Raw genomic sequence first — 20,104 nt, forward strand, 5'->3', positions numbered from 1 at the left:
CCTATGAAATTATCACTGCAGGTAAGATGGTGAACCTATCCATCACCACAGTTTTTCTAGAACCTCATTGTAATCCCTCCCCAAGCAACCACTAATCTTTCTATCACTATAGATCAGTTTGCATATCCTAGAATTTCATATGAATGGAATCATATAGTATGATACCATTCTTTTGGGGATGGGGGCATCTGGCTTCTCTCACTTTATATATATATGTATATATATGTGTGTGTGTGTGTGTATATACATATATATATATATATATATATATGTGTGTATATATACACCCTGAGATTCACCCATGTGTTTTGTGTGTGTGTCAATAGTCAATTCCTTTATATTGCTAAGTAGCTCCATTGTATGTCTATATAACATTTTGTTTAGCCATTCATCAGTTGATAGACATTTGGGTCATTTCCACTTTTTGTCTTTTTTGAATGATACTGCTATAAACATTCCTGTACAAGTTTTTGTTTGGATATATGTTTTCGTTTCTCTGGGGTAGATACCTAGGAGTGGAATTTCTAGGTCATATGGTTAACTCCATGTTAAACCAGTTGAGGAATTTCCAGACTATTCTAAAAATGATTGTACCAATAGCAGAATACAAGAGTTCCAGCTCCTCTACATCTCGAGGCCTTTCCTTAGCTAACATCTCAATGTCATTTCTTGTTGCTTCCCTCTCCCCCAGGGCTTCCCAGGTGGTGCTAGTGGTAAATAACTTGCCTGCCAGTGCAGGAGACTTAAGAGTTGTGGGTTCGGTCCCTGGGTCAGGAAGATCCCCTGGAGGAGGGCATGGCAACCTACTCCAGTATTCTTGCCTGGAGAATCCTATGGATAGAGGAGCCTAGTGGGCTATAGTCCATGGGGTCGCAAAAAGTGGGACACGACTGGAGTGACTTAGCACACACACCTCCTCCCCCAGGAGTTTCTTCCCATCTCCTCCTTTGGTTGTCTCATTCAGTCTCTTGGCTTTACATGCCATCTATCTGCTGACCACACCCAAATTTCTACTTCCAGCCACCACTCCCTCCTGAGCTCCAGACTTGTCCTGTTTGGCCAGGACAGCCCAGGTTTGCTTTGTATCCTGACATAATTATCAATAATGTTCTGGTATATTAGTTTTCTGTTTCAAGAAAGGTTCGTCTAGTCAAGGCTATGGTTTTTCCTGTGGTCATGTATGGATGTGAGAGTTAGACTGTGAAGAAGGCTGAGCGCCGAAGAATTGATGCTTTTGAACTGTGGTGTTGGAGAAGACTCTTGAGAGTCCCTTGGACTGCAAGGAAATCCAACCAGTCCATTCTGAAGGAGATCAGCCCTGGGATTTCTTTGGGAGGAATGATGCTAAAGCTGAAACTCCAGTACTTTGGCCACCTCATGCGAAGAGTTGACTCATTGGAAAAGACTCTGATGCTGGGAGTGATTGGGGGCAGGAGGAGAAGGGGACGACAGAGGATGAGATGGCTGGATGGCATCACTGACTCGATGGACGTGAGTCTGGGTGAACTCCGGGAGTTGGTGATGCACAGGGAAGCCTGGCGTGCTGTGATTCCTGGGGTCGCAAAGAGTCGGACACGACTGAGTGACTGAACTGAACTGAACTGATTGCTGCTGTAACAAATTACTGCAAAGTCAGTGGCTTAAGCAACACAAATTTATCATCTTAACTGTTATAGGGGTCAGAAGTCTCACACAGGTCTTACTTGGCTTAAATCAAGGTGTCTGGCAAGATTGCAGTGCTTTCTGAAGGCCCTGGGGGAAAGTCCATTTCCTGGCTCATTCAGGTTGTTGGCTGAATTCAATTCCTTGTGGTTGTAGGACTGAAATCTCCATTTCCTGGCTCTTGGGCATCTTTGTATTCAAAGTCAGCCAAGTCCTTCTTGTTCCCCATTTCTTCTGCCTTATTTTGCAACCTCGAGTCTGTCTTCCACCTTCCTCTTCCACTTTATCTGGGCCTACCAAGATGCTAAGTGCTAAGTTGCTTCAGTCATGTTTGACTTTTTGTGACCCCATGGTAGCCCACCAGACTCCTCTGTCCACGAGATTTTCCAGGCAAGAATACTGGAGTGGGTTGCCGTTTCCTTCTCTAGGGGATCATGCAGTTTTTTTTTTTGTTTTGTTTTGTTTTTTTACCACTAGCACCACCTGGGAAGCCCCGATAAACTATAATAGTTTTTCCATCTGAGTATCCTTATCCTTAATCATGTAAGTCCCTTTTGCTGTGTAAGGTAAATATTTACAGGTTCTTACGTATTAGGGTGTGGACACCCTTGATGGGGGGTTCATTGTTCTGTCTACCACAACTGGTTTGGACAATTAAATGAACAGCCTATGGTCCAGCCAACTGCCTACTTGGATGTCTCATGGGCATTTCAAATTTAACATGTCCAAAACAGAACTTTTAATTCCTTTTCCACCAAAACTTGGGCCCCCACCAGTCTTCTCCACCTTAGCAAATGGCAACATTATCTACCTTTTTAATAAGTCAAAAGTGAAAAACCTAGGTGCCATCCTTGATTTCTTTCTTTTATTCCCTACATTCAATTGCTCAGCACATACTGCTGATCCCAAACTGAAAAATCTATTTTGAACCTATTCACTCCTCTCATCCTTATTGCCACCTTTCTAGTCCAAGCCATCGCTTAAATTTTTTTTAAATTTTTTAATATTTTGGTTATGTCACTTGCAGGATCTTAGTTCCTGGACCAGGGATTGAACCTGGGCCCATGGCAGTGAAAGCACCAAGTCTTAACTACTGGACTTCCAGGGAATTCCCCATAAGTCATCATTTCTTACTTGGGCTTTGTAGTAGCCTCTTAACTGGTTTTCCTACTCACAGCCTTGCTTTCTTCCCATCTGTTATCCACATAGCAACCAGAGGGATATTTCAAAAATGAAAATCAGATTATATAGCATCTCTGCATAAAAGCCTTCAATAACTCCCTGCTGCACTTAGAATTAAACTAACTTTACTCATTTATTTTAGAAATGAACATTTTAGTATGGCCCCAGTGGCCGCATATGACCTGGACCTCTGTCCAGCCACATCTCATCCGTTCTCACTCACCACACTGGCTGTGCTCACCTCTTTGTCGTTCATCCAGCCTTTCCCACTACCAGTACCACTGTTGCACCTTCTGTTCTCCCTAGTTCCTTATGTGGTTGATTCATTTTTATTTTTCAGGTCTCATTTCAAATATCACCTCTCATAGTGGCCTTCTCTGGCTCCTTGATTAAAAATACTTTCCTTACCTCCCATGTAATTCTCTAATAGAGCACCCTGTTTATTCCCCTCATAACATTACAATCTATACCTCACTTGTTGATTAGGTTTTTGACTGCCCCCCTCACTAGAACGTGGGCAAGGACCTGAGCTGCCTGGTGTATCATGATGCCCAGAGTGCAAGCTATCATTGAACGAATGCATGAAGCCAGTCTTCGCACTCTTTTGCTTCCTTCCACCTCTGTGATACCACATACGCTACCTTCAGCCTGCAACATATTCTCCCCTCAACCTATTCTTCACCAACTATTATCCTTTCACTTCCTTCAAAATGTAATATAAGACTCATTCCTTCCCAGGACTTCCCTGGTGGTCTAGTGGCTAAGACTCTGAGCTCCCAATGCAGGGGGCTCAGGTTTGATCCTTGGTCAGGGAACTAGATCCCGTATGATGCAACTAAGCGTTTGCCTGCAGCAACTAAAGATGCCACATGCCGCAACAAAGATCAAAGATCCCACGTACCACAGCTAAGACCTGGAGCAGCCAAATAAATAATAACTGTTGCAGGAGACTTGGGTTAGATCCCTGGGTCAGGAAGATCCCCTGGAGAAGGAAATGGCAACCCACTCCAGTACTCTTGCCTGGGAAATCACAGGGACAGAGGAGCCTGGCAGGCTACAGTTCATTGGGTCACAAAGAATCAGACACAACTTAGTGACTAAACCACCACCACCATATAAAAAAAGACTTGTTTTTTTCGATTATACTTTAAATCTCTGATTCACTGAGTGAATCAATTATGGAGCTCCTTGGTAATCTTGTTAACGGTTGCTGCTATATTATCATGCCCTTGCTTGTATTTGCTTTGTAATTATAGTTATTTCATATGTGTAGGTATGTTTTGTTCCTGAAGACTAGAAGTTACTCCTGGCTCAATATTGCATCACATATCTTTATAATCCTCCCAAAGTACTTAGCCCAGTTTGGTGGAGCCCATTGCAAACCATAAAGCAGAAAAGCAGAACACTTCCTTCATACCTCTGGGAAAATACAAGAAGTTGGAAATTTGTTTTAGGAACAGTACTAGAGTTTTAAAAATATTTTTTTACAGCTTTCAGAATTTTTTAAAAAGTTGTTCACCTCAAGGAAAATCAAGAGTAACTAACATGAACTATTCACTCTGGGTTAAGAATCTGTTAAACTCACCTGTCACCTCTAAACTCACCTGATGCAAAGAACTGATTTCTTGGAAAAGACCCTGATGCTGGGAGATTGAAGGCAGGAGAAGGGGATGACGGAGGATAAGATGGTTGGATGGCATCACTGACTCAATGGACATGAGTTTGAGCAAGCTCTGGAAGTTAGTGATGGACAGGGAAGCCTGGAGTGCTGCAATCCATGGAGTTGCAGTCAACTGAGTCAGACATGACTGAGTGACTGAACTGAACTGAAACGAAACTGTAACTGATTGGGCTACAGATGAGATTTTCTTGTGTGTATCAACTTCTCTTTTCCATAAAACACAGTCTGCCCCAGTGGCTGAAAAAATGAGTTATTTTGATATATTTCAATAGGACAAGTTTCTGAGAGTTTAAAGATTTTGGCCAGTATGTATATAGCAATAATTTTCTAACTCAAATTAATAATAAATGACCAACACATAATTTTTCTTTGGAAAATAAATTTAATAGGGAAAAATACTTCCAACATACTGAAAGTCTCTTTCTGTGTGTGTATAAATTAACAACTTAATATTAGATATTGCTTTTTAATGCATAGATAGGCTATTCAAAAGGTACAATTACATAAACTTGACATAGAATCCCCAAGGTAGAATAAACCCAAAATTTGATTTAAAAAAAATCTAGTAGACATGATTAGCCCAAAGTGCTTTTTTAGTTACATTGTGGGTCTGTGTGTGTGTCAAATGTTCTATTTGATCCTCTCTAGGCAACTGGGACATGCTGTGAGAATAAGTTGGCTAAATAATTTATTTTCTGGGTAGGCTTGCAAAGCAAACTAAAAAGGCAGAGAATTCAGGCCATTTGAACTATACAATGACTAACTGAAAGAAGGTTTTCTGGGGCATAACGAAGCAGTTATGCTACAAACTACCTTCTAGAAACACAAGAAGGCTTCAAACTTAAATAAAGAAGGCTGGATCTACTATGACGGTGGTAACTTTTAAATGTTAAATGCTTTTCATTTAGTTTCTGGTAAGGCATAATTTACATCATGGTGCGTGCACTCCAAAGTCAGCCAGGATTGTGAGTTCTAGAATGACTGGATCGGGAAGTCTCTAGTGAATCTGGGTGAAACTAGGCTGCTGTGGGTTAGTGAGCCTGTGAGCCTGTGAGCCTGTGGCAGAGCTCCAGCATGCTGTCTGCCCAGTCACTTCAAAAGCACGTTGCTCTGAGGGGTCATGGCCAGGCCCTTTCTTTGGTGTTTTGTACACTGCCTATTTGATGCTTTTCAACTATTTGATGCTTTTGAACTGTGGTGTTGGAGAAGACTCTTGAGAGTCCCTTGGATTGCAAGATCAAACCAGTCAATCCTAAAGAGAATGAATCCTGAATATTAACTGGAAGGACTGATGTTGAAGCTGAAGCTCCAATACTTTGGCCACCTGATTCAAAGAACTGACTCATTGGGAAAGACCCTGATGCTGGAAAAGATTGAAGGCAAGAGGAGAAGGGGAGGACAGAGGATGAGATGGTTGGATGGCATCACCAACTTGATGGCCATGAGTTTGAGCAAGCTCTGGGAGTTGGTGATGGACAGGGAAGCCTGGTGTGCTGCAGTCCATGGGGTCGCAAAGAGTTGGACATGACTGAGTGACTGAACTGACTGACTGACATTGCCTATTTATATCCAGAGTGTAAACTGTACATTTCATTACTGCTAGGTTTTGTTATAAAATCACGGTGGTGCAGGTGTTCACAGGGCCATCACTCTGGAGCTCAGGTATGGCCGAATCTTCTCATTTCCAAGAGCAGCAGACAGGAGCACCCTCTCGTTACTCCATGCGTGCACAATTCTGAGGCTACATTCCTCTCTGATTGCAACACGCCTTCAATCAATGCACCTCTAGTTCCATTCAGTTTTAAAGAGTTGGTTTTTTAGACTTTAGTTGTCCAGTTTTGAAGAACTTGTTTAATTCCCGTAACTCCTGGGGCTTCAAACTCTGATCCACCCCTGGGGTCAATTTATAGCTCAGAGGAGACATGATGTAACCATTTTGGTAAAGACAGATTCTCTTGCAGAACTCAAAGGTGCCAAACATAACTCCAAAATATGGAACTATCTGTAGAGAAAGAAAATGAAAATCATGTGAAAATCTTAAAACATCAATGCATCTGCAATCAACTTCGATCAGGGTAAACTGAGATAAAGGCTATGGACAATACAACATGGTCATTATTTTGGAATCAGGGAAGATGGAAAAATGCAAGCCGGCCCAGTGAGGGTTGGGGAGAGGAGTGGCAGAGCCATTGAAGGGCCTGCCCTGGGGAAGCTTGGGTGTGGGTTGATATGCATGTAGACAATCTAACACTGCTTGTCAACATACACTTGCCTTTTTTTGGCCATGCCACGCATGGTTTGTGGGATCTTAGTTCCCTGACCAAGGATTGAACTCAGTAGTGAAAATGCTCAGTCCTAACCACTGGACAGCTGGGCAATTCCTAATATAATCTTGTCTTGATTGGAATCATTTCTGTGCCAACTAGTGCAAGGTTAGTCCACAGTTCTTGACCTTTTTTTTTTTAAAGTCATGGAGTTCTTTTGGAAAATGATAAAAGTTATGGATCCTTTCCCCAGAGAGATGCACATACGCCCATATGGACACATTTTTTCATACAATTTTAGGATAGGGGGTTATAGTCCTTTTAGGAGTCTATGAACCTCCATTTTGGGAACCTTGACACTAAATGCTTAGCTCCTCTGGGATGGGGTATCAGATGTCCCAACACTGCACAGGGTCCCCACTCTTTAGGGCCAACATCCAGCCTGCATTCACAGGCTCTGTGCTAGAGGAGGTGTTTGCAGGCAAACTGCAGAGGGAGTGGCAAAGGTATAGAACAGGGTGGCAGTGGCGAGGCGGACAAGTGGGAGACTGACCACTTCTCTCACCTTCAGCAGGTTGGCTGCCAATCCATTCCAGAGCCCCAGGACCCCTTGGGCTTTCACTATCTGCCGGAAGCAGTCCATTGCTCCTGAGAAATGGACATCCACCCCTCCACCATGGGGAAGGTAGGGGCTCTGAGCCTGGTAGGAAAGAGAAGATGGGATGAGGTGATTTAGTCACTGGGAAATAATGGTTTTGTCAAGCAGCCAAGGTCTCAAGATTCAGTGTCCTGGCCAAGATGATGATGAAATGGCCGCCACAGGACTCTATCTTTTCTGTAGGCTTAGAATGAGTATTAGTGGGCAGGAAAGCCATGACACCCTATTCACATGTTTGGGGCTATTGTTCTTAGAAGGAAGCAGCTATTCTGGATGGACTCCACTTCACACTTACAACTGCCTCTCAATCTATACCCTCTGGACATGGTAGACACCTCTCAGGCCTTTAATCTTTTTTTTTTCATTTTCATTTGTCTTCTTTATTAGCTATAAGGATTTAACACATATACTATACTCACAAACAGCTGCAAGCTGCCAAGGATACTGTTTTACATTAAACAGGTTGTAACAGAGACTTTAATCTTTTTTAAGTGCCTTCTGTTTCCTTGTCTTAAATGATCCCTCCTCTATGAAGCCCTCAAATAGGGGCTGCTCATTTCCCCACCTCACAGATGTCCTGGAATGGGCAGCAGAGGGAAGGGCATTCTTCCAGCTCCCACTTTCTGTTCCCAGACCCTGGCCACTCTCATGTCAAAAGCTCTCAGCTGGGGCTGGTGGCACTAAACCACACCCGTTGCTGTTTTCAGTTACTGGCCTCCTGGCCACTCTTCTACACTCACTGAGGCCTGTGACACCTAGTAGCTCCCCCTCTTCCACAGTCACCACCGTCATAGGGAACTTTAGCATCTGTAGTCATTCCATCTCATACCTTGTTTCTAGACATAGGCATCCATGATCCTCCCCTTGACACCCCTTTGACCACCCACTCCTTTGGTTACCCCATGCATTTCATCACCACTCCCAGTACCATTCTGGCTGACCACCAAAATGCCCCATCTCTGAAAGTAATTTTTTGTCCTTTGACAAAATAATTTTATGATCAAATGAAAGAACTTTTCAATATACCATCTACAGGCAGAATTGACAACACTCATCCAGTGTGAGGGGGACAGCCCCTTATAGGTGGCTTTCAGAAATGCAGACACATTTACATCAAGCTATACATCTACTTAGGTTCGTTTCTGAGATGTCTAGTTGAGGTCAATATAGCATTTTATTATGATGGAATCAAGCTTTTCCATGTGGGAGAAGCAATAGAGTATATTAGTCAGAGAAGCATAAACCTTGGAGTCAAACAGGTTGGGTTCTAGTCCATGGCTGCTCCACTTACTGGTCATGTGGCCCTGGGTAACTCATCTAATCTTTTCGAGCCTCAGTTTCCTTATTTAGAAAACAGGAATAGTATCTGCTGTGAGAATGAATGAGATGTGCATGCAAAGTACTGGTGTCAGGCACATGGAAAGGATCAATAAATATGAGCTGAAAGTGAAAGTGTTAGTTGCTCAGTCGTGTCGGACTCTCTACAACCGTATGGACTGTAGCCCGCTGGGCTCCTCTGTCCATGGAATTCTCCAGGTAAAAGTACTGGAGTGGGTTGCCATTTCCTTTTCCAGGGGATTTTCCTAACCCAGTGATTGAACACGTGTCTCATGCACTGCAGGCAGATTATTTACCATATGAACCACTGGGGAAGTCCTGCTATGACTATTCTGTATAAAGTATTCTAAATATCAGTCAAACCCCTAACCTGACATATGAGTCCTCTGTCTCCACTTCAGAACTGCTTGGACCAGTGTCCTCATCCATCCAGCTCCCCCGCTCCCTGATGCCTATTAACCATAATCATTCGGATCACTAACTGATCTAGTCACATGCCCTCTCCCTTGTCTCCCATGCTATTAGTTCCCTGTTGGCTTCATGGTCCTCCTTTTCTTGACCTCCCAGCCCTTCTTTTTGTTCCTGGTCTTAAAATCCTTGCCCTTTGTCCTTCAGCTGATCTCCATCCCCCCTCCCCACCAACCTCTTCTCTGCACCAAGCTGTTGAACATGAATCCACAAAGGGACAGGTCGGCACCACTGAAGCTTTGAGGTCTCTAGCCTCCGCTGGACCATCATACTGCAGGGTGAGCTCTGGAAGCATTGTTTCCCATTCCTCCCAGTAGCTCTTCCCAACCTCACCATACACAACGCCCTGCACATCACAGTGTCCTCTGTCCCAGATGGAGTTTGTGTTGTGTTGCACAGTTTGTGGGGAAGACAGATCATCTTTCCTTCCCACTGGTGCCCTGGATCTCACACCTTTGAATTCCTCTTGGCCACCTTTCCCAAGAGACCTGATTTCCTCCCTTAGTAAATGAATAAACTCAAGTCCCTCCCATATGAAAAAACAACTCCTTCCTCCAATCTTTGTCTTTTAGACTCTGCCCAATCTCGTGTTCCCGAAGTAACATACAGTAAAATTACCTTGCTTGGGCGTAGTTACATGAGTATAGACACATGTATAGATGGGCTTCCCTGGTGGCTCAGTGATAAAGAATCCACGTGTCACTGCAGCAGACGCAGGTTCAATCCCTGAGTCAGATCCCCTGGAGGAGGAAATGGCAACCCACTCCAATATTCTTGCCTGGTAAATTCCATGGAGAGAGGAGCCTGGCAGGCTACAGTCCATGGGGTTGCAAGAGTCAGACACGACTGAGGACTGAGCATACATGCACACACATGTATAGATCTGTGTGACCACCCCTGTAATCAGGATATAGAACTGCTCCATTAGCCCCCAGAATTTTCCTGCTCCTTTATAATCACAGTCACCCCCACCCTAGGCCAGGGCAACCACTGATCTGTTCTGTTCCTGTAGTTTTGCTCCCTGAGAATGTCATATAAATGGAAACATAGAGCTTGTAACTGTTTTGAGATGCGTTTCTTTCACTCAGCATGATGCCTCTGAGAGTCATCCATGCTGTGTTCATCAATAGGTTTTTTTTACTGCTGAGTCGTATTCCATTGTGCAGACGTATCATAATTTGCTTATCCATCTAGCTGTGGATGGACATGTCTCTCCCTTTCCATCTGTACTTCTTGAAATAGCTGTCTACTCTGGCTGACTCCACTTCCTCTCTTCCCACCTCCCCACTCTACCCACTCAGTTTAACATCTGTCTCCATTACCCTGCTGAACTGATTGTGGCCAGGCCTATCTCCTTTCCTTGCTCTTTCATAGTTGGTATAATTACTTATTTTCTTTATTGGTTGCTCCTACCCCCCAACTAGAATTTCAGCTCTGTAGGAAAGGGATTTCTGTTTTCCATCAAGGCAAAGGGTGAACTTTGGGGTTAGGCCTTCCCCTTGAGGTATAATAACAACCAAGCACAGACAGAGTATGAGAAAAGGAATGTTAAACGAACAAGCTGAGTCTCCAGCCTAGAGTTACAGGAGCCAAAAATGGTCAGGGGTCTTTGGCGAATGTCTTTAAAGTGTTCATCTTAGCACTGTTCTGACATGGCCTCTTTTCCTTCCTATCCCATTGAGAAAGAACTGCTGTCAAAGAGATATTAAGCTTCCTTTCCCTTAGAAAGAATCAGCCTAATTGCAAGGTTTGAAGTGCATCTTGCTACTGGAAGATTGAAATATTAAAAAGAGGAGATTGTGCTCATGCAGGAAATTAACTGTCTTATTCTGTTATGAGATAATATTATTGATCTATCTTCTGCTGGTTTCCAGTAAAATAGCAAAAAGCCCCCAGTCATGAGTCAAGGTAATAATTGTGCAACCTGGGATCCCCTACCACCACTAAAACAAAAAACACTAACCAAGTTACATAAATTATATAACAGGTTCAGTTATAGTCAATTTGTGATGAATCAGGATCTATGGTCAATCTTGGGACCCTAACAATCTTTCAGATGTCTTTCCTTCACTCCACCTTCAGTGTTCACGTGGACCATTGTAGCAGCATCCTTAGTAGTCTGTTTGGGACAGAAAAAGTTTGAGACTTCTTGCCTTCTGTCTCTATAGAGCAGCCAGAGTGATTAAAAAAAAAATCAAATCTTTTTACTCACCTGCTTAAAATATTTTAATGACTTTATTAAAGCCACTGAGAATAAATATAAAATTTTCACTGCTGTCTGTAAGCTGTAGTGGTAATATTGTAGTAAATATTTAACAACTGGTTCTGTGGGTGGAGGAAGCCCTGAGTTGTAGAATTTCTTTATTTCAATGTTGTAAATACTCCTACCATGGCAGATTGCAGGCTACCAACTGTGAGGTTAACCAGCACCCAAATTTGCTGCAATTTAATAATCAGCTCTCTTGAGCTGGTAGGAACTGGCTGAACACATGACGCGAAGGCTCAGGCCCTGCGTGACCTGCGCCAGGACATATTTTCAGTTTCATCTTGCGCCACTACACTTCAATTGCACTGGCCTTCTTCCTGTTCTCCTCTGGCCCCCTCTCTCCTTTGAGCCAGAGGATCATGTAACCAACTATCAACTTGACATCTCTCCACTTAAAAGTCTAATAAACACCACAAACTGTATATGTGTTTTGACCTCTTTGCTCAGGCCCCAAATAGGAGTTCCCTTAAGTCCTCTTCACCCCTTGTGTATACCACTCAAAACTCATCAGATACTGTCATTGCTTTGCTTCGAAACCTTCACCAATCCCCAGTTTTCCAAAGGAAAACTTCCAGAAGGAGTGTTTTCCAAAGAAAACTTAATAGAATTCAAAACTCTCTACAATTTGGCCCCCACCTATCTTCCCAGCATCATTTCCCAATATCACCCCATGATGGGCTAGTTTCATGTGTCAACTTGGCTAGGCCATGGTCAGTACCCAGATATTTGGTTAAATACCAGTTGGGATGTTACTGTAAAGGTATTTTGTAGCTGTGATTAACATTTAAGTCACTAGACTTTGTTAATTTGATAAATTAGGAGTTTGGGATTAATATATACACACTACTGTATATAAAATAAACAACAAAGACCTACTGCATAGCACAGAGAACTATACTCAATATTTTGTAATAACCTATAATAAAAAAGAATCTGAAAAAGAATATAAATATATATATATAACTGAATCACTTTGCTGTTCACCTGAAACTAACACAACATTTAAATCAACTATAGTTCAATTTTTAAAAAGTCACTAGGCTTTTGAGTAAAGAAAATTACCCTTCATAATGTGGGTTGGTCTCATCTAATTAGTTGAAGGCCTTTAGAGGGAAAAAGACCGACTGAGGTGCCATGAGAAACGGAATTCTGCCTGCAGTCCACCTTTGGACTTGAACCGAAACATCTCCAGTCTTTTCTTTTCCTGTGTTGTGCTCCCTGAGGTACTGGTTAGACCTCTGCCATGGGCCAGGCTACCTGGTATAAGTTATCTGGATGCAATCTCTGGGCTGGCAGCCTGCAAGCTCATGGGAGCAGACACTAGGCAGTCCTCACTGTCCCAGCTCTTCAGGGTCTAATACCCTTCATTGTACATACCAGGCACTCGTCAAATGTCAAACAAAATTCCCCTCAATATCAGTGTCGCTAGTAGCTTTCCCCAGTACAACTGTTTACCTGTGACCGGGCTCAAATAAGCCTCATGTATGGCCAGGAAATAAAATGGCCAATATTTACAGAGTTATAGGTGTCAGGCATTACACTGAGCACTTGACATGGACTAGCTCATTTAATCCTCACAGGAGCCTCATGAAATAGGCAGTATTATCTTACTAGCCCAGTTTTATGGATGGCAAAATAGAGCCCGAGAAAAGAGAAATTTTCAAAATCGCAGACTGCTTGAAAAAAGCATCAACTTGAATCTGGGTCAGATTGAAGCTCTATCCCACTAAGCTACACTATTTCCAGTGAGATTACTACCTCAGCCCTCTGTAAACCTGTTACCACATAGCAACCTCGAATGTGGGTGCCACAGCACACACTGAATGGATTCTTTATGCTAGGACTGGAGCTTATGGTGGTGGTGTTGAGTCGCTCCGTCGTGTCCGGCTCTTTGTGACCCCGTGGACTGCAGTGTGCCAGGCTTCCCTGTCCTTCTCTATCTCCTGGAGTTTGCTCAAAGTCATGAGTTTGCTCATGGTATGGTATGAATAAATGCCTCTACAAGGGTCACACTAAACAGATATCCAGAAAATGGATAGCCAACAGGGTCCTATTGTATAGTATATGGAACTCTGCTCAATATTATGTGGCAGCCTTGATGGGAGAGGAGTCTGGGGGAGAATGCATACATGTACATGTATGGCTGAGTCCCTTTGCTGTGCACCTGAAACTATCACAATATCATTAATCAGCTGTACTCCAATACAAAATAAAAACTTTATTTAATAAAAAAAAAAAAACAAATAGACACCCAGATTGCAAAGGCAAAATCATATTGCTGGTTGCCCCCTGGACTGACTGTCTGTGTGTCCCCAAAGTTCATATGTTGGATCCCTAATCCCTACTGTGATGGTATTTGGAGGTGGCAGGTGATTAGGTTATGAGGGTGGAGCCCTCATCAATGGGATTAGTGCTCTTATAAGGAGACACACAAGAGAAATAAGGAGACACACAAGAGAAATAATGTCTCTCACTCCACCATGGGAGAAGACAGCAAGAAAGTGGCTATTTGCAAACCAGGGAGTGGCTTCTCACCAGATACCAAACCTGCTGGCACCTTGATCTTGGACTTCCCAGTCTCTAGAACCGTGAGGCGTAAGTGCTTGTCAAGTCACCTAATCTATAGTATTTCTGTTATAGCAGCTCGGATTAAGATATCCTCAAAGAAAGAAAGACTGGTATGGCTATATAGCCATGCTTCTCAACCTTTAGCTACATATTAGAGTAAACATGGAAGCTTTTCAAAACCATCAATGATTGGAATCAGCCCTGGAGACTGTGATTTAACTGACTTGGGGTGAGGTCTGGACGTCAGCAGTTTTGGCAAGCTCCCCACATGAGTCTGATAGGCAGACAGGTTGAGTTTCGCTGGCGTGGGCCTTTCATAGCACACAGCAGCTAAGGCTAAGACCTGAGCCCACCCCCCAGCTGCTGACAGTGAGAGCACCTGGGCAGTGAGAGCACATGGGCACTGAGGCCAGACTGCTTAGATTGAGACCTCAGTTTGCCACTCACTAACCTTGGGACTTTGAGCAAATGCCTTGACCTACCCGAGCCTCAATTTCCTCATCTGTAAAATGGGATAATAATAATAATAATGCATGTTTTATAGGATTGTTGTCAAGATTAAATGAAATACATGTAAAGTGCTTAGAACAGCATTTGACAAATAGTAACCACCATTATCATTACTATAGAGTGTTTCAGCTTGGAGAAGAGGGAATTCCCTGGCAGTCCAGTGGTTAGGACTCTGTGCTTTCACTGCCAAGAGCTCAGGTTCGGTCCCTGGCTGGGGAACTAAGATACCACAAGTTGTGCAGCATGGTCAAAACAGAAAACCCCCCAAACCTAAAAACTCCCCAAAATACCCAAACAACAACAGCAACAACAACAAAAAAACCCCCAAAACCTCCCAAAGCTTGGAGAAGAGACAAGTATACTGAAGACTAAACCAACCCAGGAGCCTAGAATGCTAGACTGCCATTTGCCCAAACTGTATCTTACTAGTAAAGAGACACAAAGCGTATCAGGTTACTAACCACAAGGCCCTGAACTTAAATCCTCCCTCCATACAAACCCAGGTGACTATCCTGTGGTGTCAAGTTCAGATCTGCCAGAATGGACGCAGTGTTCTACAGCAGACGTCACCTGAGAAAGCTGAGTCCTAGATCTGGCTCTGCCACCATTTGCCTCACCTTGACCAAGTCCTTGAATTCCTTGAACCTTCCTTTCCTCACACATCAGATTAAGGAGGCTGAAACTAAATGACCTTGAAGGCTCTTTCTTGCTCCTCTAATCCACGCTGCTGGTCCTACTCCACAACTCCTTCCTGCCCCTAGGACTTCAAATCTGTGCTTCCCTTTGCCTAGCTAAGTCTTTCTTACCGATGAGACTAAACATTACTTCTGCAGGGAAGTCTTCCCAGATCTCCAGCCTAAGTCAGGAGCCCAGTACACACTTTTGGTCACCCCGTACTTCTCTTTCATGGCGTGTGATACAGTTTGTAATGATCTAGTGGACAGTGCTTCCCTGGTGGCTCAGACGGTAAAGAATCTGCCTGCAATGTGGGAGACCTGGGTCCGATCCCTGAGTTGGGAAGATCCCTTGGAGAATGAAATGGCAACCCATTCCAGTATTCTTGCCTGGAGAATCCAACAGACAGAGGAGCCTGGAGAGCTACAGTTCATGGGGTTGCAAAGAGTTAGACATGACTGAGCAACTAACATTTTCACTTTCAGTGTATAATTATTTCATGTCTCTCTACCCCCCATACCTCACAGACTAAATACCATGAGGGCAGTGACTATGTCTATCTTGTTTATGGTTTTGTTCCCAAAGGCTACCAATATGCTCAGCACCCAGAACGTGCTTAATACATATTGAAGGAAAGAAGGATCGGATTTGCAGTCAGTGGAAATGATAGGTAAGCACTTCAAAGCAATGTGCTTGATTGTTTCTGTGATAAACTCCCCAGAGGTCTTCTACCAGAGGCAATGTTTTAGGTTTTTTTATTCTTTCCATGAGTACTGAAATAATTAAATAATACTTGTGAAGATGTAAACTCATATTCCCTTGATTAGAGCAATCCTAATTCTAGGAATCTATCCTACAGATACATTTGCCCATGTGGGAAATGATGTATGTTACAAGGATTTTTGTTGCAGCATTGTTGATAAGAGCAGCAAACTGGAAATAATCTGAATGTCTATCAAAGAGATAGTATGTCATACTATGGAACACGATGTCACCATTTAAAAGTATGTGGCAGTTAAATCTGGACTGATAAGGTGCCATCTCCAAGATACATTTTAGGTGGAAAAGAAAACAGTGTAGAAGAGATATATGCATGCTGCTGATTTTCTAAAAACAAAAAGAATATAAATATGCATGTTTATGTATATCTTTGGATAGACCATGTGTGGAATGACTAGGTAAAAAACTGGAAACAATAGGGTTTTCTCTACAGAGAACTGGAGGGGCCGAGGGACAAAGGTTGGGGAAAACTAGCTTTTTAATGGACATTATTTGTACCTCTTGGATTTTGTTTCAAATGCATATGTTCCCTAGGCAAAAGGTAGAATGTTAATTGTAAAAAAGCATGAATGAAGACAATAAGAAGACAAACCACAGGCTAGGAGAAAATATCGGCAAAAGTCATATCTGATAAGCGACCATAGAGAGAACTCTTAAAACTCAACAATAAGAAACAACCAAATTACCACTCCACATCAACTAGAATGGCCACAATCCGGAACACCAAGGGCAACAGATACTGGTGAGGATGTGGGACAACAGGAACTCTCCTTCATTACTCGTGGGCATGGACAACGGTACAGTCACTCTGGAAGACAGTTTGGTGGTTTCTTACAAAACTAAATATACTCATACCATAGGAGCCAGCGATTGTGCTGATTAGATATTGGTATTTACCTAAAGGAGGTTAAAAATTTATGCCCTCACAGAAACCTGCACATAGTTGTTTAAAGCAGCTTTATTCTTCACTTCCAAAGCTTCCAAAACAAGATGTCCTTCAGTGTGTGAATGGATAAATGAACCAGTATCAGACAATGAAATATTAAACTGAGAAAGGTATGAGTTATCAAGCCATGAAGAGAGAGGATACTTAAGACGTCATTATACATTAGCATAAATCCATGGAATGGACAACACCAAGAGTGAACCCTAAGGTAAACTTTGGACTTGGGGTGATTATGTTGTGTCACGGTAGGTTCATCAGTGGTAACAAGTGTACCACTCTGGTGGGGGATGTTGATACTGGGGGAGGCTGTGCATGTGTGGAAGCCAAGGGTGTATAGAAAATCTCTGTATCTTCCTCTCCATTTTGCTGTAAACCTAAAACTGCTCTAAAAAACCCAAAGTCTTCATTGAAAAAAAGAGTAAAAGGAGAGACAAAAGAAAGAATACACAAAAAAGAAGAAAAGAGTCTGCTAGTTGGAGCCAACAGGAGCTCATAACCTCTTACTTGTTATTTGGAAACAACTTCTAACTTCTGCAGTAACATAGGACACAAACTGAAGACCACACCATCCAGTTTCCAAGCCGTCTGAGAATGTATATTCGTGGAAGGCAGTTGGCAAATCCCAAGGAGTCAGACAAGTCAAAAAAAAAAAAAAAAAATCCAATGGTATTAAAGTAAAAGGGCCTTTATGTCTTGTGAGCCACACGGCTCAAGTTTCTCTTGGCAGAGCTAGGTCCCCCCAAATTGTCCTCATACAGCTGAGAAACACCCTGGCTCCTTGGGGGCGGGGGATGTCCATGCAAGCGGGTATAGGCAGCTGCTCCCGGCTTGGCAGGCCTACAATCCATCCCTCATAATGACCCACTCGGAAAGCCTGCAGTGACGTGGGGGCAGCGAGGAAACGGACAGCAGGCTAGTATTTTGCTTGGGAAGAGAAGAGAAATAGTTTCCACGTACCAGCTGGGGGTGGAGGTGGGGAAATCAAAAGTGCAGCTGGACCAGACTCAAGAAAGCAATTGAGATGCAGGCAGGGGAGCAGCCGAGGGAGGCCGTGGCAGTGTGTGCAGGGCACAGCCAACTTTTAGTGTTACCTTCTAAAATTTTGTTTTGATCTTTTGGCCACACCCCACAGCTTGTGGAATCTTAATTTCCTGACCAGGGATTGAACCTGGGCCCTTGGCAGTGAAAGCACCAAGTCCTAACCACTGGACCATCAGGGGTGTCCCTAGTGTCATCTTGACAAGGAATGAGACTGCGTAGGAAGCTTGCGGGAAAAGATTTGGCACATGCCAGTTTTCAGCAGGCTGGGAATACACAGACATATGCAGTAGCTGCACCCAGTGGCCTCTGGGTGAACACCTGTTAAATTAACCCAACAAATGAATGACCCACTCCACTACCATCCCTTCTCACCATTATCTATAGAGAGGGAAGATCTTTTGAGGTCTTTCGATGCTAGCTCATTTGTGTGTTTATAGTGATCATAGAAAACACATAAACACACCTGGCCTGGCTTTTGTAGCTCTAATCAGGCCTCTAATCATGCCTGAGTAGATTCTGAAGAGATGCTTCAAGAATAAAAATAGTACCTTAGCTTTATTGAGTATTTATCATGTGTCTGGCTCTGTGTCTGCATTAACCCCATTCAGTCTTCTCCACAGGAATATGAACCAGGCACTTCTCCCCTTGTTTTACAGAGGAGGAAAGATGAGGTTCAGAGAGGCAACGTGGTTTACCCAAGTTCACACACAGAGTAAAGGGCAGGGCTGGCATCTAAAGCCCACACTCTGGACCACAGAGCTAGTCTGCCAATTAAAGCTGTATGATAAACACAGCTATCAAAAGCAAATGAGCAGGGGATCTTCCCTGGTGGCTCAGTGGTAAAGAATCCATCTGCCAATGCAGGCGGAGAAGGCAATGGCACCCCACTCCAGTACTCTTGCCTGGAAAATCCATGGACGGAGGAGCCTGGTAGGCTGCAGTCCATGGGGTTGCTAGGAGTCGGACACGACTGAGTGACTTCACTTTCACTTTTCACTTTCTTGCATTGGAGAAGGAAATGGCAACCCACTCCAGTACTCTTGCCTGGAAAATCCATGGACGGAGGAGCCTGGTAGGCTGCAGTCCATGGGGTCACTAAGAGTCGGACACGACTGAAGCGACTTAGCAGCAGCAGCAGCAGCCAATGCAGGAGACACAGGTTTGATCCAAGAGGATCCCACATGCCGCGGGGCAACTAAGCCTGTGTGCCTCCAACTATTGAGTCTGTGCTCTAGAGCCTGCGACCTGCAACTAAAGAAAAAAAGCCCATGCAACAATGAAGACCCAGCACAGCCAAAACCAAGTAAATACATTATTAAAAAACAAACAACCACCTCCCTTAACAAATGAACAGGGACTTCCCTGGTGTTCCAATGGTTCAAACTCCAAGCTCCCAATACAGGGGGCACAGTTTCAATCCCTGGTCGGGGAACTAAGATCCCATATGCCACATGGCGTGGCCAAAAACAAACAAACAAACAAAAAAGAGACAAACAAATCTCCAAAACAAATGAATAACATCTATGTGAGGGAAAGGAGGTAAAAACTGGTGCTGCATTTCTAAAGCTGGCTTGATGCCAGCAGAGGGATTCACAAACCCCAGTGTGCATCTCCTCCTGACAGCAGGGCCTACAGATGAGTGCTCACAGCTGTGGGCCTTTCCTGGGACTTCCCTCCCTTCCCCGCTCTTCACCCCAACCCTGGAGGCAGGGGGAAGGGGAGCTCCCATTTTAGCTGCTGTTATTGTCCAGCTGGACCTCAAAGAAGTCTGCTTAGCAGAGGTTGGCCATTTTGATTCCCAGACTTTATCTCTTGGAAAGAATGAGACAGTGCAAGTCAGGAGGAAAGGGCAGAGTGATTTTACAATGAATGGAATTAGGAAGGCTCCTCCCTGCGGCCCTGGGCCCACCCCCCACCCCTCTGCCCTGCCCCGTGCCTGCCCTCTAGGGAATGGTCTTGTTTCCATGATCAACAACTGCCATCCCTAAAGTATTTAGGACACTCTACACCTTTGGAACAAACAAAGGGGAGACTTCTTTCCTTATACCTTAATGATGATACTCAA

At 43.6% G+C, this 20,104-nt stretch overlaps 1 protein-coding gene and 1 non-coding gene across 2 annotated transcripts in view; both read right to left on the reverse strand.

Annotated features, from left to right (window-relative positions):
- Positions 1 to 4,875: 4,875 nt before the first annotated feature.
- SLC25A43 (solute carrier family 25 member 43) overlaps positions 4,876 to 20,104 on the reverse strand; it is a 41,093-nt gene continuing 25,864 nt past the window's right edge. Inside the window, exons 4-5 of the mRNA XM_070365800.1 lie at positions 7,355 to 7,489; positions 4,876 to 6,527 (exon numbers count right to left, since the gene is read on the reverse strand). Of these exons, the coding sequence (XP_070221901.1) occupies positions 6,327 to 6,527; positions 7,355 to 7,489 (336 nt within the window). The 3' untranslated portion in view covers positions 4,876 to 6,326. The remainder of the gene's footprint in view (positions 6,528 to 7,354; positions 7,490 to 20,104) is intronic.
- TRNAE-UUC (transfer RNA glutamic acid (anticodon UUC)) lies at positions 18,146 to 18,218 on the reverse strand. Its single transcript has one exon. It is a non-coding gene; the product is annotated as a tRNA-Glu (tRNA).

This window comes from Bos mutus, chromosome X (assembly GCF_027580195.1).
Source record: "Bos mutus isolate GX-2022 chromosome X, NWIPB_WYAK_1.1, whole genome shotgun sequence".
NCBI classification, from domain to species: Eukaryota; Metazoa; Chordata; class Mammalia; order Artiodactyla; family Bovidae; genus Bos; species Bos mutus.